General features: G+C 47.0%; 1 protein-coding gene across 5 annotated transcripts in view; it reads left to right on the top strand.

Moving 5' to 3' along the window:
- Positions 1-27,272, top strand: part of LOC116847479 (homeotic protein spalt-major-like) — an 80,821-nt gene that overhangs the window by 50,291 nt on the left and 3,258 nt on the right. For 2 of the 5 annotated variants that reach the window (XM_032822531.1, XM_032822539.1), the window contains exons 2-5: positions 20,556-23,978; positions 25,084-25,217; positions 26,037-26,324; positions 26,877-27,228. In XM_032822531.1, coding sequence (XP_032678422.1) covers positions 20,556-23,978; positions 25,084-25,217; positions 26,037-26,324; positions 26,877-27,228 — 4,197 coding nt within the window. Of the gene's footprint in view, positions 1-17,382; positions 17,872-20,555; positions 23,979-25,083; positions 25,218-26,036; positions 26,325-26,876; positions 27,229-27,272 lie in introns of those variants that run through there. The other 3 variants (XM_032822520.1, XM_032822558.1, XM_032822549.1) reach the window with 3 other exon arrangements.

Genomic DNA, 27,272 nt, shown 5'->3' on the forward strand with positions numbered 1-27,272 from the left:
CTCTCTCTCTCTCTCTCTCTCTCTCTCTCTCTCTCTCTTTTCTTTTTTCTGCTGGTTTCTTTTTTCTTTAAGCATGGCGTTTCAGCGACGAGTATCCGCCGTTATGAAACGCATCATCGCGTTTAAGGTAATACTCGCGTAACTAACGAGTCGCCGCGCAATTTAGATAAATAAGCAGGATACACGGTAGTCTCTTTACACACTGCGAAATTTCCGGGGCTTAATGGCTCATTCATACTTGTCGCCATATAACTTAAGCGTCATGAGTAAATCAAAGGCCAACTTTCACGCGCGCGCGCGCGCTGCTCACAAAGGGTGGGCTTCTGGGCGGTATTGTAACACTTCGTAATCGCGGACTGGTTAATGCGCGAGACACAAATCAAACGTGTCCTTATATAAACTGCGAAACGCGCCGAAACATCCGACATCTGTGTGATCCCCGGTGTCAGATAGTCTCTGAGAACGAATATCTTTTCGCGATGTCGACGCACGATCTATGGACATACGTTTTGTTTGATATCCCTTTTTAAACGAGATCTTAGCGGTTATATTTAGATGGAAGTGAAACTGTGATATTATCGTGCTTGGTAACTTATGAAATTTGCTTACACTACCAAAATGAAGAACACAAAGATATGATATATGAGTTATCTTTTATATTCCTACACATATTTAATCTTTAAAGAACCGATAAGAGTGATTATATTTTTTATACAGAGATAAAGCCCGAATCGTTTTAATTCGTTAATAGACTAATTGGATATCTTTTCGTGGAAAAAAAATTTGAAATCTCATTTTCTTTATTGTTTATAAACTTTTTGATTAAAGTACACATTGACAAATGTCTAACAACATACGAAGGATATTAAATGTTTGCAGATCGAACGAGAGAGAAAACGAGACAGAGAGAGAGAGAAAGAGAAAGATTGGAAATTTAGCGAAAAAATCTGTTGTTAAAAATAACGGCAGAGAGAGAGAGAGAGAGAGAGAGAGAGAGAGAGAGAGAGAAAGAGAGATGGAGATTCTGAGACAATCTCTATGTATTTATGTTCATTTAGACGCAGTCCGGATTAAGCAGGGGCACCCTCGATATTTAGAGATTTTGACAAACCGGAAAGAGATTTCACAGATCTGGAGAGGCTTCATAACGAAGAACGAGCGGGTTTCCGCGTTTTCTATTGATAGAACCCCATAGACAAGAGGCATGTCTCTGGGAAAGCTGCTTTTTCCTGAAATATGTAAAAGTTCCACGCACTACCGACGTCCTAAAAATACGAAACGATCGGGTCGGAACTGTACGTATCACGTACGTGTGTGGAGAGAACTCCTCTTTCTCCCTCCCTCCCTCTCTCTCTCTCTCTCTTTCTCTCTACAGACGCATATGCTCACATTAATATCCGTGTCGGTGAGCGTCTGGAGGGCAGCAAGCAATGGAACTGAAAACGGAAGCCCTATTTATTTATGGCGTTACGCCCCTGAAACTGAAGTAGGGTGTCGGGCACGCGTCGCCTATCTTCCTCTCGCTTTCTTTCTTTCACCCTCGGCCCTGTGGCCTCGTCTCTCGCTCTCGTCTTGCCTGCCTGCCTGCCCGCCCGCCTGCCTGCCTATTCTACTTTTACACGACTTTACGGCAATACTGTTGTACCGATTGCGGACATCGTACTTAAGCAAGGAAAAATGTCTATGGACTCGCACGCCATACACGCCTGAACCGCCCTCGTCTTCGTGATCCACCTTTCATGCGAGCTCTCTTCAGAACGCGCTAATCCGCCTTGCATTTCAATCGCGAACGTGCCTCACGCGAGAATTCCCAACACGCTGTCCAAATATCTCCATCTGATGGAGTATTTATATTTTTTTTCCTCGCTGTTTATACGTGAGGAATGTGGAAGTTTATATGCGTCTTGCGACACAGAGCCACTCTCGTAGCGGTTATTCGATATCGCCCTTCTCTTTCTCCACAACTCACTTGACTTTCGATTCTATTTTAACACGACTGCCGAGCTGGATTTCCACTGATTGTGTACAAAAGTTTAATTGATAATTGAATTATTCAAAGATACGGTGATTAAATGTGAGTTGAAATACATGTATCTTTCACCTCGTTTGATTGGCTTTTATTAGCTATACCAATTAATTTGAAGTATATAAATATGACTAATCATATATTTTAAGCATAACTTGATAAAACATGATATTAATATAGAATCAGTCACCAGAAACCACCACGACACTCAACATGTTAATCGATGGAAATATCCAAAAGCAATGTTCTTGATGCATTCCACGTTAATTTTGCATCATACGTAAATGTTAAACATTCTAAACGTCGGATCGCAGAGTGAACTCGAGTCAAAATTTTTATTCCACATTAATCTTGCAAATTCTATCGAATTTGAAGAATTAATGGAGAATCTTGAAAACATAATAATATACAATATATTATATTTGGATACTAAATGGTTACTTACAGCGGTTTCCTCAATATTGAGGTTTGAAGAAGGCGTTATTTATTTAATATTCGATTATCTCAATATTCTACTCTTACACTGAATTTACTCTTAATTTCAATAAGCAGTTATATGAGTCAATAACTATTGTCACTTATGATATCTTCGAAGTGAGAAACAAAAATAATTTTCAGATTTTTTAAACTAGCTTACCTAGAAGAAAAAGTTTTTATAGTAGTTGTGCTTTTCTTGTGCTTTTCTGGAAGGAGTAATTTCGAAAATCTTAAGATCACCTTTGTTTTTTATTTCAAAAATATACAAGATGACAATATTTATTGATTCATATTGTATATGAATTATGTATTAATTATTCAGTTTACTTTATTGCAGATTAAATATATTTATATTAATAATAATAATTGCAGATAAGCGAATATTAAAAAATCTAATAAGGATTAGTGAATAACAGAAGGTAAATAAATAATAAAAATAACACATTCTTATTCTTATATCTCTTTTTTTTCTTCTGATAGTAGTCCCGTTGAGATGAAGCTCTTAAAAGAGCTGATAAGAAAGAATCTGTAAAGGCAAAAATAACAGTTACATGTCCAATAATGCTTTTTTACTAACAGATATTTCAGTTAGGATTCCGTACAATAAAAAGGTTAAATAACAAGATTAAAAAATTGAAATTAACAAATGTAAACAAGATCACACTCATGGCCTACGAAGCATTATTAGTCATAAAAATCAACATTTGCATTTTATATTATATTATAAGGTCGATATTCATGGTTATGATTATACAAACTCTCTAATTGAAGATGTAATTAATTACAGATTTATATATTTATGGATCGTTATTCAGTCGTTTGGATGAATGTTTCTTATGTGAAATAATGTAGTAACATGTACAAGTTAACAAATAATCGAAGGTTCAAGAAGTTAAAATCTCTTGTCAAATGACAGACCATGAATGCCGACCTAAATTTCGACTCGAGTATCTCCTCTCATTTTCGGTACGTGTCTCAAACGCACGTTAAAATCGAGAATATTTCATACCATTTGACATATCTGGAAATACATGATGTATCGCTGCCGGCGTCCCGGTGTCCTGGCCTCTCGACCTAACATCCTGCTAGCGGCTACTCCGTTCTGGCAGTTCACGTATTCACTGACACTGACACTCGCGCAGACACGATTCTGCCAAAGAGACACACGTGAATGAATGTAATTGCCGACAATAATCCGAATTAATTTACGCGGAACGCACGACGCGCTTTTGGCAGGTTAGTCGCGACGACAAAATGGCCGACGATCGTCCCGCGGAGACCTGCTCCGTTTAGTTGCACTTTGTTGTGTTTTCTGTACTTCAAGTGGCGCGGTTGAATAATGCGCGCATGAGATCAAACAGATATATGCGCTGCACGTACTAATTAAGCATGAGTATGCTCGCAATTCGGCAAGAAACAGCGAGAGAGAGAGAGAGAGAGAGAGAAAAAAAGAGAGATAAAGATTGCGAGAGAGTAGAGAAAGCGCAGTACTGAAACGCGCGGATCGCAGTCGTACGGTTCCCCGCGGCGCCACTTGTTTTAACGCGCGAAATGTTTCAGTCATCCGACGGGAATTATAACTCACCGGCACAAATATTCCGCATGTGTTCGCCGCTCGCCGGCGCGGAGCTTACTGTAGCGCTCAGGCAGGACAAAGTCGCGACGCGCGTATCAAAACAAATCGCGCGACACCTTCGAGAAAAAACAAAGCCGCACGCGCGGCGAGCGTCACCGTCCGCCATCGTGCGACGTATACGAACACACGCGCACTCTCTCGAGAGTCGAGACGTTACAAGTACCGTCATTCTCAAAACATCGCGAATTTTCGAAAGGGCCAAAATTATCAAAACGATCGTACATTCGCGCGGCACATTTGAAAGCGTCGCTTATTGCCTCGGACGATTGTCGTCATTAATATGCGATTTTCAATTGATACTGCGTTATTGATCAACTTATATTTTCATGCAAGACGCTTGAATGGTCTCTTTTGGTTAAATCTCTGTCGATTAAATGTCTCTGTATCTATTGGTGCTTCTGGATGCATAACTGCTATCATATAAATTTCTACTCTCACGATTTCCTTTTAAATCTTCAAACCCTATCGAAATTCTCAATGCCGATAAACAAAATAGCGAGCAGATTGTAAAAAAATTGTTTCATTATATTTACTAATTAATTATTTGGGATCATAATATTAAAAAAACTGTAGCAATTAATCATTTGTAAACTGAGAGAAAAAATATCTAAAAAATATAAAATATTTCTTCATAATACGTACTAACATACATATTTATACGTACTAACGTACATATTTATTTAAATCTAAGTTCTTTTAAATTCTAAATAGAAGAAACAATTACTTTCATGAAAAGTTAGGGTTTTAAAAAAATACATATTTTATTATTTGAGAAATATTTTGTATTAATGTAAGTAAACATGTATTAGCACCAACCGAATAAGTATATTTTATTTCTAAAATATTTTTTCTTTCGCTCATTGCAGCATCAGAGGATAATAGCCTGTACAGTGTTATACCTCGAGATTATTTATTAGCTGTTCGAGCACGGCGGAATTCGCGGGATTAATGTAGAACCGAAATCCCGACTCGGGAACATTATAATTAACGCGATCGAAGGTGACTTCTCGACCTATCCGTCTTCTCGCCGTAATACATCGCCCCTTTCTTTGACGACCGACCCTTCTTCGTAGGTGTGATTAATCCGCCGGGCGTACGAACTTCCATACACTCGTTCGTAGAGACTGTCAGATACGAAATTGCAAATTGCTCGATGCTCGCGCGATTGAGACGTACACGCTAAACTCGCGACTGAAGTAACGACGTGAAGTACCGCCAGGTGGGATATTCGTACTAAACTTCGAGCGTACTCCTAATGCGATATCACGTTGGAGATTAATTAATGCCGCGGCGATTTCCACGAGAATTTTGCGAACTCGAGCGCGCGCGCTCGCAGTTGGCGACGTGACGCAATGACAACTCTCGAGCGACGAGACGGTATCACAATTCGGTGTTTTAACGCGAGAACGTCCGATTCGATTCGGAGATTAATTCTATTAGCGATCGTTACATTCGTCATGTGTGACGTCAGCCGGCTATTTCGACCGATCGATATCGAGGGAGAGGCACACGCTCCTCCCGTGGCAGCGACTTTCCCAACGGCGTCGCTCGCCAAATACCGTCGAGAGCCGGATGATCGCGTTCAATCAGCGATGATTGCCAATGATCCCCGAGGCGTGTTATGGCGCCTAATAGATGGCTCAAAGCCGGCGGCTCCTTGCGCCGAAGATTCCCGAGCGATACGCTCATCCTCGAGTGATCGATCTCGGCAGGACGAAGAGAGCGGGAGCGGATAAGCAGCTGCTTTCCCTTGGCACGTGGGCGACATAATCTACCGGTACCTTCCTCTACTCCTCCACACACCTCTCTGTTCTCTTCCCCAAATTCACGCACGCGTCTCGCCCTCGTCACAACGAGGAGTCACATTCTCGTATCTCTCTTTCTCTCTCTTTTTCTTTGTGTATGTATGTGACTTCTTCGCGCCGCGCATCTCACCCGCCATTCCGCTCGGAAACCCTCTAGACGCGCAAACGTTTTGTTTTCCATCGCTAAGGGCGCCCGGCCCCGTCACCCGCGTGATTCCGATGTCTCTCTTCTTCTCTGTCTGTCTGTCTGTCTCTCTCTCTCTCTCTCTCTCTCTCTCTCTCTCTGTCTTTCATGTTTCAACCGCGCGAAACGCCACACCCGCATCCGAATTGCTATTTATATCTCTAGGTAAACGCGCTCACGCTCCCCCGCACGTTTCCGATCTGTCATTTCTTTTGCGATTCCCTCCTCTCTGTGTCGAGAGTCTTAGTCTTATCAACGAGAATCTCTTTGGAATCAAATGTCGTGTAATACGAATCTATCATAATGAAACATTGTACGCAAGGAACAAGTGTAACCCTTTCCCTTTACGCATAACATTTTCTCTTCTTCAAGATTTCCCATATGAAGAATTCTGATATATTTGACGAACTTGTTACACTGACTCGAATGGTATAAGTAAAATTGGTGCTGGTTTAATTAGTAATGGTAGACCAATGAGGTTTGAACGAAGCGGTGAAAAAGCAGTTTCGAAGTGCCTGGCAAGCAGCGTATCGTACAAAAGCCGTGAATGCGGGGCAATGAAATTGAATTTCGCTTATAGCAAATACGGAGCCTAGTCCTCCGACGCGGAATGGCCGGCCGATTGTCGCGAAAACGACGCGTTGAACAGCCAGATAACCAATGCTCCAGTATTGTGTCGACCACAGGAGCGTGGGCGGCGGCCTGCTGGTCAGTTGGTCAAGAAGAGGAAAAGAGATAGCGACAGGAGGCATAAGGGAGAAAGAGAGTTCGAAAGAAAGCGAGAGAGAAGTAAGAGAAGGCAATGTGCAGCTGCGGGGGTGTCTGCACTTTCCAGACAGCTGCATGTGCACGAGAGGCTCACGCTTGCTGACCATCAAGAGAGGAACAGAGAGAGGAATCCTGAGACACGAAGTGTAATAACAAGGACAGATAGATAGAGATAGAGAAAGAAAGAGAGAGAAAGAGAAAGTCCGAAAACAGAACAGATAGAAGGAGAGGAGGAGGAGGAGGAGGAGAGAGAGAGAGAGAGAGAGAGAGAGAAAGAGAAACGGCTGACCATCGGCTCTCCCGGTGCATTGTCCAGCATCGTTGAGGGTGCCCGTGCCCATTAGAAGGATGCACGGCCGCCAATTCCCATTGATAAAGTCCTTCGGGCTTTTCACCATTATTCCCCATTATTCCAGTTGCTCGTCCAGCCACCCACCCACCCCTGCGACAATCATGCCTACGTACTACGGTATCTGTGGCAACGCGACGACGGCAGCGACGGCGGCGGCGGTGATGATGGTAGTGGTGGTGGCGGCGGCGCGAGGAGGTATCCAGGCGTGGAATATTTTATAACCCTCAGGAAAATGGGATAATGCCCCCGGTACTCGTGCTCTTTCCGCTCCACTCCCTCCTTTTTCCGGCGATAATCAACGCCCACGCGTTCGTGCCTCTATTATACGTATACCGGCTGTGAAGTGTGTATTGTGCCGGCCGCGCAGCCCGAGCGTACGATACGCGCGATCTCCTTTGGGGGATAACTATATATACATCTGTATATATATATATATATATATATATATATATATATATATATATATATATGTACGGTCATCAGAGAGATTTATCCCCGGTCCCGGCCAAGTTTTAAGCGCTCGTTTGGCGACGCACAATGAGCGACGATTAACGCTTTGGCCGGCTATACGTCAGTTAAGTCGGTTTTTCAGCCGCTCCACGCGCTGTTTCTCTTCCGTGGGAGGTTTTCTTCCGTTAAATATACGCCGATCGCCGATCCCTTATGGGAACCGAATTATTTCCGATATGTGTGCGCGTGTGTGTCGAGCGCGTACGGCAATTTAACGACGGCTTTCGTGCGATATCGTAAAGCGTCCAACTCATACGAAAAGAAAACGGCTTTGTCGCGGTTATAACTGAATTTGTTCAATTTAGAGCGAAATTAAAATTTTGACATATACTCGTTACGACAAGATATATCGTGAAGTATGCAATTTTATTGTTGTAACAACAATAAAATTGCATACTTCACGATATATCTTGTCGTAACGAGTATATGTCGAAATTTTAATTTCGCCTAATTACTCTAAATTGAACAAATTCAGTTATAACCGCGACAAAGCCGTTTTATTCTCGTTATAAAATTATAAAAGATTAGGTTTCTGTGATCAAAGAGCCGTCGCTGTACAATGGCATAATACACGTGAAAAAAATTCATCAAACAAATGCCATAATAGACGTGAAAAAAATTTAATTTTAATAATATAATAGAGATTCGATTGATTTTCGTAACGATACAATAGCCGTGAAAAGAAATCCGTCGTCAGCGTTTGTAACTTGAACGACACGAAGGAACGCTCGTGAGTAGAATTCGAATATTACAGAAGGGGCGAGAGCAGCAGACGCATAGTCTCTAAAAATCCAACAGACATGTGTTGTCATCGTAGAGATTTATTCCCAGCTCTAGCCAACTTGAAATAGTTCGTTTGGCCGCGCGCGCGCACAATGCGAAATGCTTAACGTCGCAGCCAACTGTGCACGCTCTTATTATGAAGTTATTTATTTATGTGCTACGCGGAAAGTGCGCAATAATAATCTCGAGCGTGCGTTCGCTTCGGCCCCGAAAGTACCGCGCTTTACGATACAGATATTTCTGTACGCCGTGGCACGCGAGGATTCATATTTCAACTTCGCGAAGATGCAATTAATTTCTCCGATGCTTTCGGAAACGAATTATCTACCTTCTCCGAGACGAGATGAGACAGTCTCTAAGGAAATAATGGGCGAATCGTCAACCGTTATATTCGCCAGCGGAAACAATTTAATTGTTCCTTCGCGCGGCCCATCATAAATGATATCTCAGCCGTTAGATGTGAGCGCGCGGTCTCTCATATACGCAGACGTATACATTACACAAATAATTTCCCTTGAATTCGCGTCAATAACAATAAGTCAACCGCGATTGCGACGGTTGGACGCGACTTGTCACATCTGTCGGATCGGTTTTACGTTTTCAACCATGAAATCGCGAAAGATAATAATAATTCATGAATCTCTCTTTCTTTTTCTATAAATATGTGTGTGTGTGTGTGTGTGTGTGTGTGTGTGTGTGTGTGTGTGTGTGTGTGTGTGTATCCTTCTCTCTGTCCGTCTCGGTTATACTAGTTGAAGCGCGAGCAATAAAATTATCAAACCGGCCTCCGGCGTCGCGGTCTGGCCCGCGACTCTTAATTACCATATATCGCCGTAAAATCGTATACCGTGAACTTGATTATTTCGCGGAACTGGAAGAACGAGTGTGAGGGTTCTCGGAGCGGCGAAGACGACGGAGGAAGGAGAGGGGGAGATGCCCCATTCGCATGCATATGCGCCTCACAATCTTATCTGTACACCTCGTAAATAGCGGGCAATACCGATGGTCGATTTTACTCGCGGTGCTTTTACTTAGGTAGCCTATTATATAGGCATGAGGCTGCCAGTGCATTAGTGCCGCCAGATTGACCCGGCTGGTCAAACGCCGTTTAAATCGCGCCCAGAACAATGTTCACGTGCGCTGCCAATGCAACGTGGCATCCCGGGGGCGCTTCCTCTCCCAGGATCTCTCACCGGGCCAGACGAAGATTGGGTTAACTAAATGGTTCAACCGTATCTCTATATGTGTACCTGTAACCGGCGTGACCAATCGCCACGTCGCGTCGCCAATACAACTCCACGAGGGCCCGGGCCGTTCCTCCTGGCCGTTAGGTCGCGGTTCGGACTCGTTTCACTTCCAATAACGCGAAAAAGGAGAACGTGTGCCGCCACGATATCGCGCCTTCTCATGAAGCGGCGAATTTCATTATTGACGAACCGATTATTATGTCGTGGACGTCAATAATTCAGGCTTGACGAATCGGCGAAATAAATAGCGAAGCGCGGACGCGTTTATTGACGGCACGAGATTTACGCGATTTATGCTTATCACAAATTCGACGATACGTTTAACCCGAATTGCGCGCGGTATATTTAGCGAGTTGCGCGCGGTGCATTCCGCTAACAAATCGATAATCGCGCGTAAACCTTTCCGAGCGTGGCGGGAAGAAGGCGGGAAGAATTTATCCCATCCCTCCTGATCGCAGGTTGATCCCGATCAGTTACCTGGTTTGTAAGAAGTGATGCCGAGTCGTGCGAACCAAAGTTCCGATTGAAATTATTAGAACTCTGTATTCAAGTTAAGATTCTGATTGACCAAACAAGAATTCTGGTTTATCCGTATTTGGTTAATCCAATCAAATATCTTTTTCCATGTTATAAGTCATTTAACGCAGCATGGCAATCAGGACTCTATTAATAATGAGAATTATTGATAATGCAGACCCAATGACATCATGTTATATAAACCAGATAACTGATCAGGGCTATAAGATAAGTTTCTAGTCGGAACCGCGAGAGTCTGATACTGCGTCGTCGACCTTCGTATATTACGGACTCGTGTCAATCGCGATTTCCACGCACACCGAAGCGTCCTCAGGTTTACAGCCTCACCGGAAGGAGATGAGGAACGGATGGAACGCGTTACGAGACCTGCCCCGAAGCATTTAAATAATAATTCGCCGTAAAGAGTAGGCTCGAATGTGGCTATAATGCTCGCACGCACGCCTGCACGCAAACGCATCAGCCAATGTAGTTAACACGCACGCACGCACGCATGCCTTCGGCTTTCTATCTCTTTCTCTCTTTCTTTCTGCCTCTCTATCCTCGCCTGTTCCTCATCTCCTTCCTGGCTATCTCGAGTATCCTCGCGGTTCCTTGACTCGCGTCTCGCCCATTTCTCTCCCGTTCGCTCTCCCTCGTTATTGCCGCGATGATTATTACGATTATTACGGCGCGGTTCGCGGTTGTCGTCGTAAAAGCTGTGTCATAAAAAAGAATCAGACCCGCCAGGGGCCCCTCTTAATAAGCGGCATCGCCACGCCACCGTCGTTGTCGTCATCATCTTCGTAGTAGTGACGAGGTTCCGCTTCACGACGGTGTCGAGCACGTACACAAAAATCCCAATAACTCTCAAGACACACCGGACAAATACGGCAACGGTCATCGCGCCATTAACCAATTTGCCCTCGCGATCGATAATAGCTATATTAGTAATTCAATATGACGCAAAAAAAGGAGAGACAGAATGTTATGCTATTTAGTTAAGAATAAATCTCCGATTGAGAGAACGCGAAATATCTATAAACGTCTGTCTATAAAAAGGACTGCTAGATTTATGAGCTTTTAAAGGGACAGCTAAATTTATGAGATTTTAATTAAAAAGTAAAAATTGAGTTCTGTATCAACAAGGCTTCTATATAAGTTATGGAAGTCATTATTTTAATAAATGGAGTATTTCTGTTATTAGAGGCCTGAGTTAATAAATACAGATACATACGAGTCTTGAAAATTGCCTGCGCGCTTGCATTTCGCGTTTATCAAATCCCAACGTTTACTGACTTTATTCGTGGAGCTTTTATGCCGATATATCTTAACCTAACTCTGTAACGACACTGCAACACTCACTAGTGACTAAACTTCGACTTGCAGTGAAGAAATGACGATAGTATCCCAGTATAGAATCTGGCCATATGACATCTCGCGTGATATCCAGGCAAAAATTACTTGTAACTCGCGTCCACTCCTTCGTTGAGGACGTTTATCGTAGGTACCGCGTGTCCTTCCTTGAATATAGGACAGAATGGCGCGCGCGCGGGAAGTAAGCGCGAGAGCGAGAGAGAGAGAGAGGGGCGAAAAAGAGAGAAAGAACGCGGTGGCGTAGCGCGAAGTGTTAAGAAGCTTGAATGTCCGACGCGGGCCCGAGCCAGGACCGGGATTACAAATAACGATAAATTTCTGGCGGCGAACGTCGATGCTCGGACTCGGTAACATTAAAACCCTCTCACACGCAGCGTTGTACCCGGCGAATTGGTGTGTAGGGGTGTATCGCGCGCGGCTAACTTCGCCGCGAGGAACGATCATGATTCCGCCCGGAGCAGAGATAAGGCTCTCGCGTATGACATGCCCACAGTTCTACCTTCCTGACCTTCCTCTCCCTCCCCGTCAGCCCTTGTTCCTCTCTGCCCATCGAGTCCGCCACCACCACCACGGACGGCAGCGACGACGGCGGCGTTGTCCGTCGCCGCGCTGGGGGATCTCGCGAGAGAAAGGGGTGCAAAAATACTTCTAGATTGGAATCCATACCTTGGCTTGTACCGAGGATCAGCCTCGCGAGGCGTCGATCGCCCTTCTTTATTCGCTCGCAGAGGAATAAATAAGCGCCGCGGCGGTACGGTGTACGGTGCCCGGTCAGACGATAAGATAGGGTCCTGTAAATCTGCAGGTTACTTAACAGGTCGCCGAACGATCTTCGAGTATCTTCCCTCACTGCCTCGCCTTCCTCCCTTCCGCCGTCTCTTCTTTCGTGTCGTCCAACCTCTCGTTCTACCCGCTCGGGTTCTCCGAGTATTCGCCCCGCACCGCGCCTCGTTCCCTCCTTCGCACCGGCAGTTCTTTATTACTTCATGCTCGCCGAACGATTTTTCTCTTTTTTCTTCTTATGCTTTTTTCGTCCTTCCCCTCTTTCAAGGAACGGCCGGTTCGGGGCCCGATGGGGGCCCCGGACTCCTTCACGTCCAAAGATAACAAAGCTCGGACACGGTTAACGCGTTACCGATCACCTAACAAATATGCGCCAACTTTGCAATAATTTCTACCTGAGCTGCGGATTGAGAGTTCGGTGCGGTGTCTCGCAGCGAGCGAACTCGATGGAAATTCGTGGACTAATTTGCACAGTCGTGTATTGCAAATGGAGAAATTGACGATAGTGAACGATACATCTAGTATACGTCTCTGCGCTCGCAGAGAGTTCAGATAACAGTTGAATAGCGGCGCTTTTATATCTTCTTTTTAAATTCCGCATGACAACGAGACACTTTCCTCTTTTGTAAGAACAATATCAGGCTGTTTCATCTTAGGATAGGAATAATAGGAAAAAGGATAACGTATTTGACAAGATCTGAAATTCTTAAGAAGCCCTCACGATAAGATGAAATATCAAGGCAGCGTTACTTAACAAAAACCAAATATGTCAATTAGCTTATCACAAGTCAGGAGATATTTGCAACTAGAAGGACGATTCTCATCATTTACCGAAGTATATTGTCCTGAGTTGACATGATAAACAAATCAAGGACGATGATTCATCGATCGGACGTCGTACGTCACGAACAAAGAAGAACTTGGACCAGCAGTCGAGGGCGCTGCACCGCGTTGCTTGCTGCTTGCTTGCTTGCTTGCTTGCTTGCTTGCTTGCTCGCTCGCTCGCTCGCTCGCTCGTTCGCTTGCAAATATGGCAATCGCAATGGAAGGAGACTTCCATCTTGCGCTTTAGTGTCTACCCGGAGATAGATTAACCGTGTGTAACCGCGGCTATACCTGCCTACCACCCTTTCCCTGCGTTCTCCTCCCCCGCGTGTTCGCGCGCGCACACACAGTCTATACAAAAGTATAATATGTACTATCGTCCGTCCTTTCCTCACCCGGAGACAGGAGAGAACCTTCCGCCGCAACTCGCCCCCACTTAGTTCCGGCTCCCTACTTTGCCAACGACTCGGCGAGCTTCTTCGGTCGTGGAAGGAGGTAGGAGTAAAGCGGCGGTGGCGGCGGCAACGACGATGGTGATACCGTTGGTGGTGGCGGTGTGCAGACGATGGTGGTAGTAGTAGTAGTAGTAGTAGTAATAGTGGTAGTGCTGCTGCTGCCGCTGTTGCTGTCCTTGGTGGTAGTGGTGATGGTGGTGATGGTGGTGGTAGTTGTGGTGGTGGTTCATTACACGGCTCTGTAGCACGAACACCTTGCCGCATAATACTCGCGCACCTGTGAGAAAGTGTGCGGCGTGCATACATGTGGCCGATACGCCGCATACTATATGCAACGAGCAAGAAAGCGTATTAGGTACGACGTAGGCACGCCGCGCGCGCGATCGGGGTTGAAGGAGGGCGGTCCAAGGAGACAGGTGCGAGCCAATCGTGAAGCGCCACGTGCAATTTCCCTCAGGTCTCCTCTCTATCTCTCTCATTCTCTCCCACTCGTAGTCCCTTTTCACTTTCTCGCTCTTGTTCTCTTTCTCTCTGTCTGTCTCTCTTTCTCTTTCTCTTGGTACCTTCGTCTCTCCTCTCCTTCGCCTCCGTCTACTCTACTCTGCTCCGCTCTCCTCTCTCTAGCACAGATCCGCGTTTCTCACCCTCTTCTCCGTCGTCTCCCTTTCTCCGTCCGCCGATCCGCTTCGTCTTCGCTCGCCACTGTTAACTTATTTAAACGAGACTCGACCCCGTCGCTGCGAATACGGGATCTTTCTTGTATTCGGCAGAGATGACTCGACGTAGTGAGTCGCCGCTCGCGACTCGGAACCAAGGGAAGAGCAACGACCCTCACCGATTCTTCGTTCAGTCGTTGCTCTTATCGACCGACCTCCTTCGCGCCCGACAGCTGCGACCTTGCACTCCTGCGAGAGCGAGACGCACAGATAGGAATTCCTTTAATCTAAGCGACACATGATCCGTACCTTTCATCGTGCGAACGCGGATCCGGATCGGAATGAATAATGATCGCTGCGTTGAGAGAGAGCACGGAAACCGGTTAGCAACGTGAAAACAGTACGGCCATCTACTCTCGTCAACGTAAGAGAAAAAATAAAGGAGCGGAATAAAAAGATTCCATGCGCAACGATCGGCGAGTGAAGCGAAATAACAACAGGCGAAAGAAATGACCCAACGCGTTTTTCGTATCGAAGTATTCCGTATGAAGATTTGCATTTGAAGATAAGACGACTCATCGCGGCATATACTGCCAATTATCTGCCTACCATGAGATTTCCCATCGTTTCTTTGCATTCCCGAGAATTCTCTCTCTCTCTCACTCATTCTCTTTCTCTCGCATAACGACGTAATTGAGCTATATCGTCTAAATAATTCCGCAACAGCGATACTTAATCAATGCTTCAAAAAAAGTAGCGTAAATAGCATGTGGTTGTACCTGTCATTTTTATTCTCTCTTTACACATTCAAGAGTTTTCGCACGCGCGAAAAATATTACCGCTTTTCTCGCACGAGGGAACTCACCGAGGAACTCTCTCTCTCTCTCTCTCTCTCTCTCTCTCTCTCTCTTTCTCTTTCTCACTCTCGTGGTAACAGGACTGGGACGTTATCGGCGTGGATCAAAGATCTCCGGGAGGAAACGTCTCTACTTTACGAAGCAGCCGGCACCATTATCTCACGGAAGGTTCGTCCGAGCCGCTCGCTGGAAAATCAGTGGAACGTCGGCAGTATCGGCGGCCATCTCCTGACAAATTCGTAACTTCTTCTGACTAAAATGTTTGTGCTGTCTCGCGGGAGAGGTACACTTTAAACGAGACTGCCGTCACCGATAGTGGTGACGGCGATGACGACGGTGATGGTGATGGTGTTGCTGCCGTTGCACAGACCGCCAGCGTAAATTATGACTTCCGACCCATTTTCGCATTGTCCGTAGTAGTCTTAGTCAGAGAGCGAGCGCGCCCAGGCTGCGTTCTTCGTCGACGTGGCAGGTTCCTCTTTTCCTCCGTTTCGGCTGACCTACCTAGAAGTTTATGATTTATCGCGGTATGAATTGATGTATGCGGTAAGCCTACTCCTCGGAGAGAACCCTAGAACGTTCCCTGACAATGCATTCCCTCTCTTCCGCTCCGTGGGGGTCGCCTGCGACCCGGTTGGATTTCGTGCGTTGCGCAACAAAGAGCCCCAACGTCTTCGGACGCTTTTGACTCCGCACACACTATGCTCGCCAATTCTGCTGAAATGGGAGGAAGACGTCAAACCTCACGCTGTCGATCGCAGGACGACAGTCCTGCATGAAACTAGTCGTGAGCTTGTGCTCGAAATACATCACCTGTCTACATCTGCCAAAAGATTGTGAATTCAGTGCGGAGTTTTAATTGTGAAAAATAATTTGCCGCTTGAGAGAAGGCCAAATTTCTTCTCAAATGGAAACGTTAAACATGTTTTCTCGTAAAAAAAACGTTTTACACGCTTAATTAATTGCAACTATCGCGACGCGCTCGTGAATACATCATTCTCTCGGTAATCTCGCCCGGGACAACGTGATCGAGCTAAAGCTATTTTTTATAGACCCCGCGGATAATCCGATAATGTCCGACTCAGCTGCGTGTCTACGAGCTCAAACGACCACGCCCAAGAGACGTCTTTTGTCTCGATCAAATATATGACGACTAGAATCGGATAGGTCGTCCACTGTCTCGCGCTTTCATCGTTAATGCTAGAAAAACAATATTTGTTGGTTCGTACGTGCGCAACATCTTTTCTGGCGCGCGTAATTACGAGGGGTACAGAGATTTTGGGCTTGAGCAGAACAGATCACGATGGTATCATAATGCGATGAGACAAGTCACTTCTCGATCGTTCTCTCTCGTCATGTTGACGTCACCGTCATTGTCTCTTCTACTTATGTAGGGGAAATTTGGACGGACGCGTGTCACCTTGCGCGGGACCGCTATAGAGCGACCTGACGCTTGGTTGGCCGCGACGAAGGTCACGTGAAATCAGCGACATCGATTATCGCGTAATACCGTCGCATTATCATTCGAAATTACGGAAACGCGAGGCTCGCGGGGGCCCCGATACTCGGCGGGCGTAATTTATCGGCGGGATCGCGCGTATCCGCAATCCATCGCGTGCGAAATGGTCGGAATCTATTGCGCGCGGAGCGTACGCGGCGCGAGAGGCAAAATCGAGCGCAAATCGGTGCGACGCCGCGATTCCGGACCTCCCGCTGGCGAACATCTGGGGGACAGGACAGGAGGGTTAACGCGCGGTGGCGGCGAGCGCGTAGGTGGTGGTGGCGGCGGTGGTGGCGGCGGCGGCGAGGCGAGAGCTCGACGGCGGCAGGGTATCGCGCGCCCGGCGCTGGATAATAATTAATAACCCGACGGTGAGTGGCTCGCGTAAGCGCCGCCCCTTTTCCCCCTGATTTATGAACCGCACCGCCTTCCATGTCATAACCGAAGCGGAGGGTAACCGGTGGTGGTGGAAGTTCGCGCTGGTATATCCGCGAGAGAGAAAGAGAGACAGAGAGACAGAGAGTGGGATGCGGAGGAAACCACCGCTGCCGAGTGCCGCCGCCGCCGCCACCGCCGCCGCCACCGCCGCCGATGGTGATGTTGGTGGGGGACCTCGGAACGGATGGTGGTGTTGCGCGTCGTACTTACGCCCAGGCTGGTTCTTTAGCGAGCGATCAGTCGGTTTTCGTCCTTGCTCGATGACACGAGCAGAGAGTGCCCCGGCCGAGGGAACGCGTTCATCGTGCTCGAAGCAACCCGCTGTGCGTTAACACCGTGTCCCACTGTGTGACCGTATGACCTCTTCGATGTCATTGCGACGACATCGCTTCCGGCTACCGGGACGACACGCGCGCCGTTGTCGGGATCCGAGATTCGCCGCATAGCTGTTGCATTCGGCGCCGGCTGAATGACGCGTACGACCGACGCGTCAAATGTTTGACTCACGTCTGGAGGAGGCCTCCGCGCAAGCCCCCGTCGGGGGCGAGATGCGACTCATGAGGTGGAGCATAACGCGGCGATTGGAGTCGCGCGGGTTTAGTAAGTCGCGGCATGAGAAGAACACGCTGCTGTTGGCCGAATCGCCGTCTGGTCGCGTGTCCGACGCGAATGTGCAGGGTAAGTTGCCCTGCCTTGCGACCTGACATACTTCCATTGCGAAAAAATGTGCAAATTAGTAAACATTTGCGTTGCACGCACGAATCGCACCATAAAAGAATGTTTTTCATTCAAAATTATGTTTCCGCGGGCTTTGAAGTTGCGAACCATTGAACCTCACGTAGGCTTTCACGTAGGTCCGAATTGATACGATAAACTGTTTTGATACGATAATAATTTATTCTACGTAATATAACGTGCTCGCGGCCGCTGCATATTAAATTAGGAGTTTATGAGATCATATAAAAGTCCTTATGTCAACAAGAACGTTGTGTTAGTTGTAACGTAAATATTGTGCCGATAAAAACTTGACATTTTATTTACCGATTCCGATGATCTGAAATTCTTGAAGAGCATTTCTTCGATAAACATGTTTTTCTTTTTTGCCATATTCGCTCGTTAGAAACAAACAAGCGCTCCTTACCACGGGCATCTTCGTGCCTCGTCAAAAGCGAAAAGAGAAAATTTTAGATTCTAATCTCGAGTGATTCATTTGTTGTGGCGAGCGTCTTCAGGGCTTCTACGAAATGCGTCGTTTCTCGTGGACACCCGCTGTGAAATTCGAAAGTTGAATGCGGACGGCGGTAACGTTATCGGCACTTCATTTCTCATACTGGAAATTTCACGGATTATCTCGGTGAAACGATGAAGAGCGGATTCAATCCGTCCATAAGCGCCGAAATATCTGGCGCAACTCAAGGGCGCCTCGTACCGATCGAACGCGCTCGATCCTCGAACTCCTCCTCTTAGTGTTTTTCGACAAAAGTTTCTAGGTATGCGTTGCGACTCGCAACGACCCCTATGATGCCAGAACGAAAACTCATTTGTACCGAATGTCGAATCGCAATGTTGCCATTCGCAGGTACAAACATAGGAACATGTAGCCTCGCGTACGAAAAACGCGATACTCTGACCGTCAAAGACGTTGCATAATTACGTCCCCCGTCCCTCCCAATGAGTCTGATACAATTCGTAGAGCAGAACTAGGCGACTCCGCGAGTAGCTCGAACAGCAGCGGGCTAAAATTTGACGTAGCGCGGTGAAACGACGCTCGGCTGGTTCTAAGCTGCGGAAAGTTTACGTCGGGAATAACAATCGCGCGCTATTTCCATTTTTCAATGGTCGCGCAAAGCAGGCGCGCGGTTCACTTGTTGTCGGTTTCGTGCGGCGCGAAACCGATCGCAAGTTTCACGCGTTATGCGAAGCATACTAATCGTCGTGCTTATATATATTTTTATCATTGACACAAATACTTCCCCTCGTGCCTGCAGAGTTCTCGCTTGTCGACATTAAAATTTAACGCGACATACTTCCTCGTATTTCTTGACGCAACAATCGCACCGCGATTCTCTCCTTCTCTCGCGGCGCGACGAAATACACCAATAAAGAACATTCGCGAACTATCTCCGTCTCCGATTTTGACGAGACTTGGTATATTTGTAAAGTAGCCAAAAATAATAGATATGTATTTTCTGTTATCGGCCAAGACTCAAGAGTGAAACTGCTCTTTAAAGTTTTATCTCTTTTTTTGGTATCTATCTTATATTGGTAACTATTTTGGTAACTATTAAAAATAAAAAGAAATTTCTTAAATAAAAGTGATATGGTTTATTTATGCAAAATAAAATAGAGTAGATTAAGATGAAGAAAATTAAATAATTAATATTTGTCAGCCTTAGTTTTTAATTTATTAAATTCGTTATATGAATAAAAAAGTTAGATTTCTTCTGAATCCATCTGTATATATTGTTTTATATTTAAATTATACGAACAAAGATACATAAATGGAAACCGTTCCACGAATCGCATGCTCGGTAATGTGCGCGAGCGCTTCATCGCTACACAAATGACGAATTCTATACACACGTCTCTTTTGACTGCATTTTAATAAATTAAAATTTTTACTAAGATGGTAAAAAAGAGATGAAACTTTGAAGGATAGTTTCACTTAAATTTAACTTGAGCTTTTGCCGATATAAAAAATATATGTGTTTATTTATTCTACAAATATGCCAAATTTCGTCGAAGTCAGAGGCGGACTTGCAAGTTTGACTTGTCTCGAGTAAACGGAAGCACCAATGTGAAAGTTACTGAAAAAAGAAGAGAGCAAAAAATACATATATGCTTACTTTCGAATACATATTATCGAATATCATCGCAAATTAGCGGGTCTCTCGGGAAAGAATGCGTTTTCGACGTAAAAAAAACCGGAAACTCACCGCTTGTATCACCGTATCATTAAGGATTCTGCTTTCGTCGCACATCCTGAGTGTAAAATATGCATATTGGATGACAACTTATCTTCCACGGTAACCTTGACGCTCACGTTAAGTGACATCAGATGAAATTTTAAAAACACACAGGGCAGCGCACGTATTTGCCCTTATTTTAACGACGACATGTATACGGCGTTATCAGCGTGTGCATATTTCGCATGTAATATGAAAAATGCCATCTGCCGAGTTACGAATTTTTCAAGACACGACGGCGACCAGAATGTCGTTCGTGAGAGCGAAATTATCGCCTGCGACATCTGTAAATTGATGTCTCCTCTTAACGTAGAAAAGAGAGAGAGAGGAAAAGAGAGAGGGAGAGGGAAAACGAGTAACTCTTATCGATCATCAATCTTCATCGTTCTGTTTCAGAAGAAGAAAATGACTTCACTTCAGACGGTGAAGAAAGTGGCGGTGGCGGAGCAGTTGGCGAAGAAGCCGTGGATCTCACCGCGACGAGGCCGCACCATGGCGACGACGACGATAAAGACGCCGAGGATCCTTTGGAAGAGGAGGAGGAAGAAGGCGTCGACGAACAGGATGATCAGGAGGAGGACGAGGAGGGATCTCGCAAACAGATTCGCCATCGGCAAGACGCGGAGAACAATAATAATTTTGTGGAAAGCGGAGCGGCTTCCTCCATCTTCCCACCCGCTGGGACTAGTCACGTCACTCTCGAAGCCCTTCAGAACACGAAGGTAGCGGTGGCTCAGTTCGCGGCAACTGCCCTCGCCGGTGGTGCTGACAGTGAGGCGGCTCTGCAGGATCTGGCTTTTCTGCAAAGCACGTTATACACACTTCAGCATCAACAGGTATTCCAGTTGCAGTTGATAAGTCAGCTGCAGCAGCAATTGTCGATCACTCACGGCCAAACCGTGCCACAAGCATCGACAACGGATCCAGTGGACAGCAAAGAGGCGTCGCCATCTCCGATCATTCACACGAAACCATTATCGACTCTCACGTCGCCACCCACTTCGCGACCGCCGAGTCATCATCAGCAGACGTCACCGGCGCCGATGACGCCGAATCTGCTTCAGGAGAGGCCGACCTCGACGAGCAGTGCCTCCCCGTTGAATCTACCCCTGTCTACGGCCAGTGCAACGTCGACCACGGCAACGACCGCTTGCAGCCAAATCTCGCAGCCGCACCAGATACCGCATTGCTCGATAAGTTCTTCTCTCGCCTCGTCAATCATAACGAACACGGATCCACCGCCGCTTCACGAGCCAAATACTCTGGAGATGCTGCAGAAACGCGCCCAAGAAGTCTTGGACAATGCAAGTCAAGGCCTTTTGGCCAACAATCTGGCCGATGAGCTCGCGTTCAGAAGCGGCAAAGGCTCACGCCTACAACCGTACGACTCGAAATCGAGCGGCCGCGGCGAGCCCTTCTTCAAGCATCGGTGCCGCTATTGCGGCAAGGTCTTCGGTAGTGACTCGGCGTTGCAGATCCACATACGATCCCACACAGGTGAGCGACCCTTTAAGTGCAACGTCTGCGGCAGCCGATTCACAACTAAGGGCAACCTGAAGGTCCACTTCCAGAGGCATACGGCCAAGTTTCCGCACGTAAAGATGAATCCGAATCCCGTTCCAGAACATCTAGACAAGTACCACCCACCCCTCTTGCAGCAAATCGCTTCTGGGCAGAGGCCAATGCCGTCCCCGCCACCGCCACCGCCACCCTCTCATCATCCCTCGTTTCATCCGGCGGCAACGCACAATTTCCTACCACCTCAGCCGCCCATACCTTTGAGTCTCACCTTGCCTAGTATGCCACCCATTTACCGACCACAGAATATTAATCACCGGGACGATCAGGATGTGCCGGAGAACCTTAGTAAACCCGTAACCGCCGCCCCGTCGACGTCCCCGCATTCCCCCGTCGCCATGTCGAACTCTCGTCATTCCTTTCACGACAATCACCAACAGCAGCAGCCTGCACAGCAGAAGCAGCATCAGCAACAGCTCGAGCAAAGAGAGGAGATCAAGCTCGAGCACAGGTCGCCGGGACAGGAACAATACCAACCGCGACCGACGAGTCAAGAGAACGCCGGGCGAATAACTCCGAAAAGAGAGCCCGATGAAACGGAGGAACCAGTGGAGGAAGAGGCCGAGGACTACGAGGAGACCACGAGGCGATACTTGAATTCGCCTCAATCTTCGGTGAATCCGTCGTCACAGCCGCAAACGTACGAGGACTGTAGTATGGACAGCAAGATCAGTGGGCGTTTGGAGGGCGACGGTGATCTGGAAATGGACGAAGAGACGGAAGAGCAGCCAGAGAATCTGTCCGGCAGAGGTGCGATTAGTCGCCTGCCGCAACAGATGATCGCGTATCCGGGAGCGTCTCCAGCTAGCAGTAGCGCGAGTAGCGGCAGTCTCCAGACTTCGTTTGCCGGAATTCTATTTCCAGGCCCACCGGCGCACCATCAGATGCCTCATCTGTCCGCAACGACGGGTAGTGCGGCGCCAATTATTTCCGCGGGCGAGATGATCGATCCGGCCAAGGATCCGGCGATTTATTCGAGCCTATTACCGCGACCAGGCAGCAATGATAACTCTTGGGAGAGTCTTATTGAAATCACGAAAACCTCGGAGACGTCCAAGCTACAGCAACTGGTAGACAACATCGAGCATAAACTGACCGATCCTAATCAGTGCGTCATTTGTCACCGAGTGCTCTCCTGCAAGAGTGCGTTGCAAATGCACTACCGTACTCATACAGGTGAGCGTCCGTTCAAATGTAAAATTTGCGGCCGCGCGTTCACCACGAAGGGTAATCTGAAGACCCACATGGGAGTGCATCGGGCGAAGCCTCCGTTGCGAGTGTTGCACCAGTGTCCCGTGTGTCACAAGAAATTCACAAACTCGTTGGTGCTCCAGCAACACATACGTCTACACACCGGCGAGCCCACTGATCTCAGTCCGGAACAGATCCAAGCCGAGGAAGTGAACGAATTTCCGTCCGGTTACCATCACCATCCGCTGGCATCCTTCTTGCCGCAAGCATTCCCGCCATTGCATCCGACTAGTAGTGGCTTTTTAGGATTCCCTCCGAGACAAGTGACAACGGTCGAGCGACAAGTGCAGGAGAACGACATGGAACAGAAAGACGAGCAGCAGCAACAACCGCGCCAACAGCAGCAGCCACAGCCGAGATTCATGGAGGATCACAACGAAGAAGTGGAGGACCAAGAAGAAGATGAGAAGGATCGCAGGGAGGACGACGAGAGGTGCGAGATGAATCGCGACCGACGCAGCGCCGACGTCGAGGAGGAGCACGAGCACGACGGCGAGGACACCGAGCACAAGGACATTCCTCTTCCGATGTTCTCGACGTCGCTAGCGGCACTTGAGAACCAAGTGAGGACCATCACGACCACAGCCACGACCACGGTGGCAAACGTCGCCAGGTCGCCGCCCTATCATCGGTACAACGGCAGCGAGAAGAGCGACAGTCCGCCGACATCCGGCGCGCCGCTCGATCTGACTCCGCGCGCCTCGTCGACGCCAGCGTCAGTGGCTTCGGCGTCACCGACACCGCCACCCCAGCCTGCACCGCATCATCCGCCGCATCCCTTCGGCATGTTCGCAGGGCTGCTGCAAGCGGTGTCCTCGACTCCCGCCACGAGCACGATGGGCTCGTCGAGCATAAACAGCGTCGCCTCGATGAGCGCCGTGACGCCGGGAAGCGGTGGCAGCGGACCATTAGCTTCCCTGACCACCTCGGCCGTACTAGCCGCGACGTCCTCCTACAATCCGCTCGGTCTAGCTGTCGGAGGGTCAGCAGGTAGGCGCTGCTAGCATCGGGCCGAGCTGCAGTTCCTGCTACACCCTCCCCTGCTCCGATCGACGATCACGATTCTTTGCCACGTATCGCTGAACCCACGTCTCGTCGAGTACACACTTCCCTTCTTTGTCCCTGTGATATGTCTCCACCACTTCTGTCCCAGTCTCACGCCAACGTTCCCCACTTGTGGTGTAGCCGGACCTAGCACTCCCGGTCTCCCCCAGGTCTTTATACTTCTCGTCTTGACTTTCTTTCGTTTGCCTCTGTTTCTACAGTAGCTGTCTGTGAATGTGCCTACTTCTATCTGTCTCTGTATTATTTTTCATGTCTACACTACGAGATACTACACGCCTTGACGCTTTGTCCTTCTGTATCTCCTATAGTCTCACACGATAGTTTCTGTTTCTCGTTGTATTCATTTTATCTGTAGTGAGGGCGCGCACACAAACCGTGAATCGTTTCATCACTTTTGACGCAAAAAATGTTTTTACTGTTTTGTGATTAGAGGAAAGATGACGAAAAATATTTTATATCGATGTACATGAAAGAGAGAGAGAGAGAGAGAGAGAGAGGAAGAAAGAGAAATATTTGCGTACCGTAAGTTCCTCGTTCAGTTTTGTAAGCGTAAACTGTTTTGTTATTATTATCGTAGTAGATGTTACTCTTTTAGTTGATCGTGATTTTGAAATCATGCGCCTTAGCATTTATATGGTGTAGCATTTACTCGGTAACGTTACACATTGTACAAATCAAGAAATAAAATTTTTTTTGTACAATTTATTCTTGCATTCACGATTCACCCCCATCCTCTTTACTGTTCCATTTCACTTTATCTTGATTTCTCGCAGTTAATTATATATACTTGTTAAAATAAAAGCTATCGCGCATACCCGGAGGTAATACACAATCTTACCGAATACGCAGATTACACCTGTCGGAAACGACACGAGAAATTTTACACAAAAAGAGAAACACGGGAGATCGATGGTGTTCGCAATATAAGCGCGGAAAATTAAACATGTCCTCAAAGAGAAACAAAAACGATGGTACACACGGCGGGCGGCAGGCAGGAGTCGAAATTGTAAAGCGATACAATCTGTTACAGTACGTGGAAACACCACATGTAATATCTGCTACAAGACGTTCGCGTGCAACTCCGCATTAGAGATTCATTACCGGAGTCATACGAAGGAGCGACCTTTCAAATGCACCATATGCGACCGAGGCTTTTCCACGAAGGTAATTAAATTTACTTTACCTCGAAAGAGCGAATATATCGCGGCCCGGTAATCTCTCTCTCTCCCTCTCTTTCCCTCTCTTCCTCTCGCTTGTACATATTGCGCTACCTTGGTGCAATTCATACCACATGTCGAAATAAATCGCTGATTCTGACGCACGTACAATTATCTCGATATTACTCTCTTGGTATTTACACGCATTTCATTGCGAAAATATATCAGTCGTTCATATACGATATATTAATATAGAGAGGGAGAGGGAGAGAGAGAGAGAGAGAGAGAGAGAGAGAGAGAGAGAGAGAAAACTCTAAATAACATACTGCCTTCTTTCCTTCTGCTCCGTCCTCTTTCCCTCCTTACATTGAAAGTAAAGTCTGATAATAATTAAATGCATTTGGTCAAACATTTCAGTATGATATTTGGTAAATACCAAATATGGTAATAGTTACTAAACTTTGATGACAGATAACAAGCCTCACTAAGGCTATTTTCCAATACTTACCAAATTATTTTATTATATTCACTTATATGTTAAGTTGAAACTGTCTCACCAAAGCATTTAGTAACTATCATCCAGGCTAATTGAATATTATCAAATCTTTTTTCAGTATAATATACACATCGTTTTCGATATTTGATGTTACTGAAATATCCAATAATAACGTAATCACCAAGATCGACACGCGCGAATACTTAATAGTTAATCGATATTAAAACGTCGGAGATATTGCGATTCTCGTACGGAGCTTCTTATGCATGAGACACGTATTTTACCTGCTCGCACCGCCTCTATATTCTCGTTGTTCTGCGATACTTTCAGAACGACGGTTCCGGTCAACAAGTATGCTCCTGCGCGGACCAACCCTTTGCCGCGAAGGGTCCGATCCCCCCACAACCCAATCCCCAATATCACTCGTATCCGGCGAGATCGGCCGTCGGAAGTCGTGAGAAACCGAAACGCAGGCGGCGGCGGCCTGAGGAGCGGAAGAACCGGGGGCGGACAGGAACAGGAGGGGGGCGAAGGCTGACGTCTGTTTATCCTGTCGTCCGCCTGCCCCCGCTGATGCCACCCGCCCTCGGACTTCTACCCTCGGACCACGTCTTCCTGGTAAGAGCCTTCTGAACAGTAAGCGTACTCACGTTCGTCCTCCGCGATCTCATACGGTCGATAACGTCCTGGCCAAGTCGCGCAATTACCCAATCGCGCCATGATAGTATTGAACACCTGCGTCTCGCAAACGAGAGCCTCGGCACGACCTAAAAGTAAAAACGCAATATCTCGGCGAACTCTCGATTCTCATCTTTTCAGGACTATGAGACGTCGCGTCTAGTTGAAAATACAAAATTCTGTTCTTTCGAAGAAGTCAGAAAGTATCCTCGAGGGGTATTTCGAGTCTAACGAATCGAGGATACACGGGTTAACTTTCAGACGGGAAAATGATACGAAGAAGAAAGAGAAAGGTTTATAGTAAATCACGATTTGTTGGCCGATTTATCCATAGTCTTCGTATTGTATTTCAATCCGAAGCTTCGAGAAGAGGATCGTTTCGCTTTTGAGAGAAACATCCAATAATTAATAACAATGCCACGACTGTTCTTTTCTAGGCAGTACCGTCACTTGCTTGATTAAATACAAAAGGATATGTTTTCTCACTCGCAGGGTAATATGAAGCAGCATATGCTGACTCACAAGATCCGCGATATGCCGCCACATCTGTTCAGCGACACAAAACACCAACAGCAACAGCAACAGCAGCAACAGCAACATCAGCAGCAACAGCAGCAGCAGCAGCAGCAGCAGCAGCAGCAGCAGCAGCAGCAGCAGCAGCAGCAATCTCAGGATCACGAGACTTCCAGGAGTCCTATGGGCACCGACGACTCGAGCCTACCGCCTCCTCCACCGCCGCCGCCACCGCCACCCCCGTCGATGCCACCGACATCTATCGAATCGGCGATCCCGGTAAAAAGGTCACCGCCGGACGGAAATCTACCAGCGCCGAAGAGATCAGCCAGTGAGTACGCCATTCGCTCGCTTTCCCGTCAAGAAAGAAAGACA

Source organism: Odontomachus brunneus, unplaced genomic scaffold (assembly GCF_010583005.1).
Source record: "Odontomachus brunneus isolate Ranch 3 - 2012 unplaced genomic scaffold, Obru_v1 Obru_scaffold_004, whole genome shotgun sequence".
NCBI lineage: Eukaryota > Metazoa > Arthropoda > Insecta > Hymenoptera > Formicidae > Odontomachus > Odontomachus brunneus.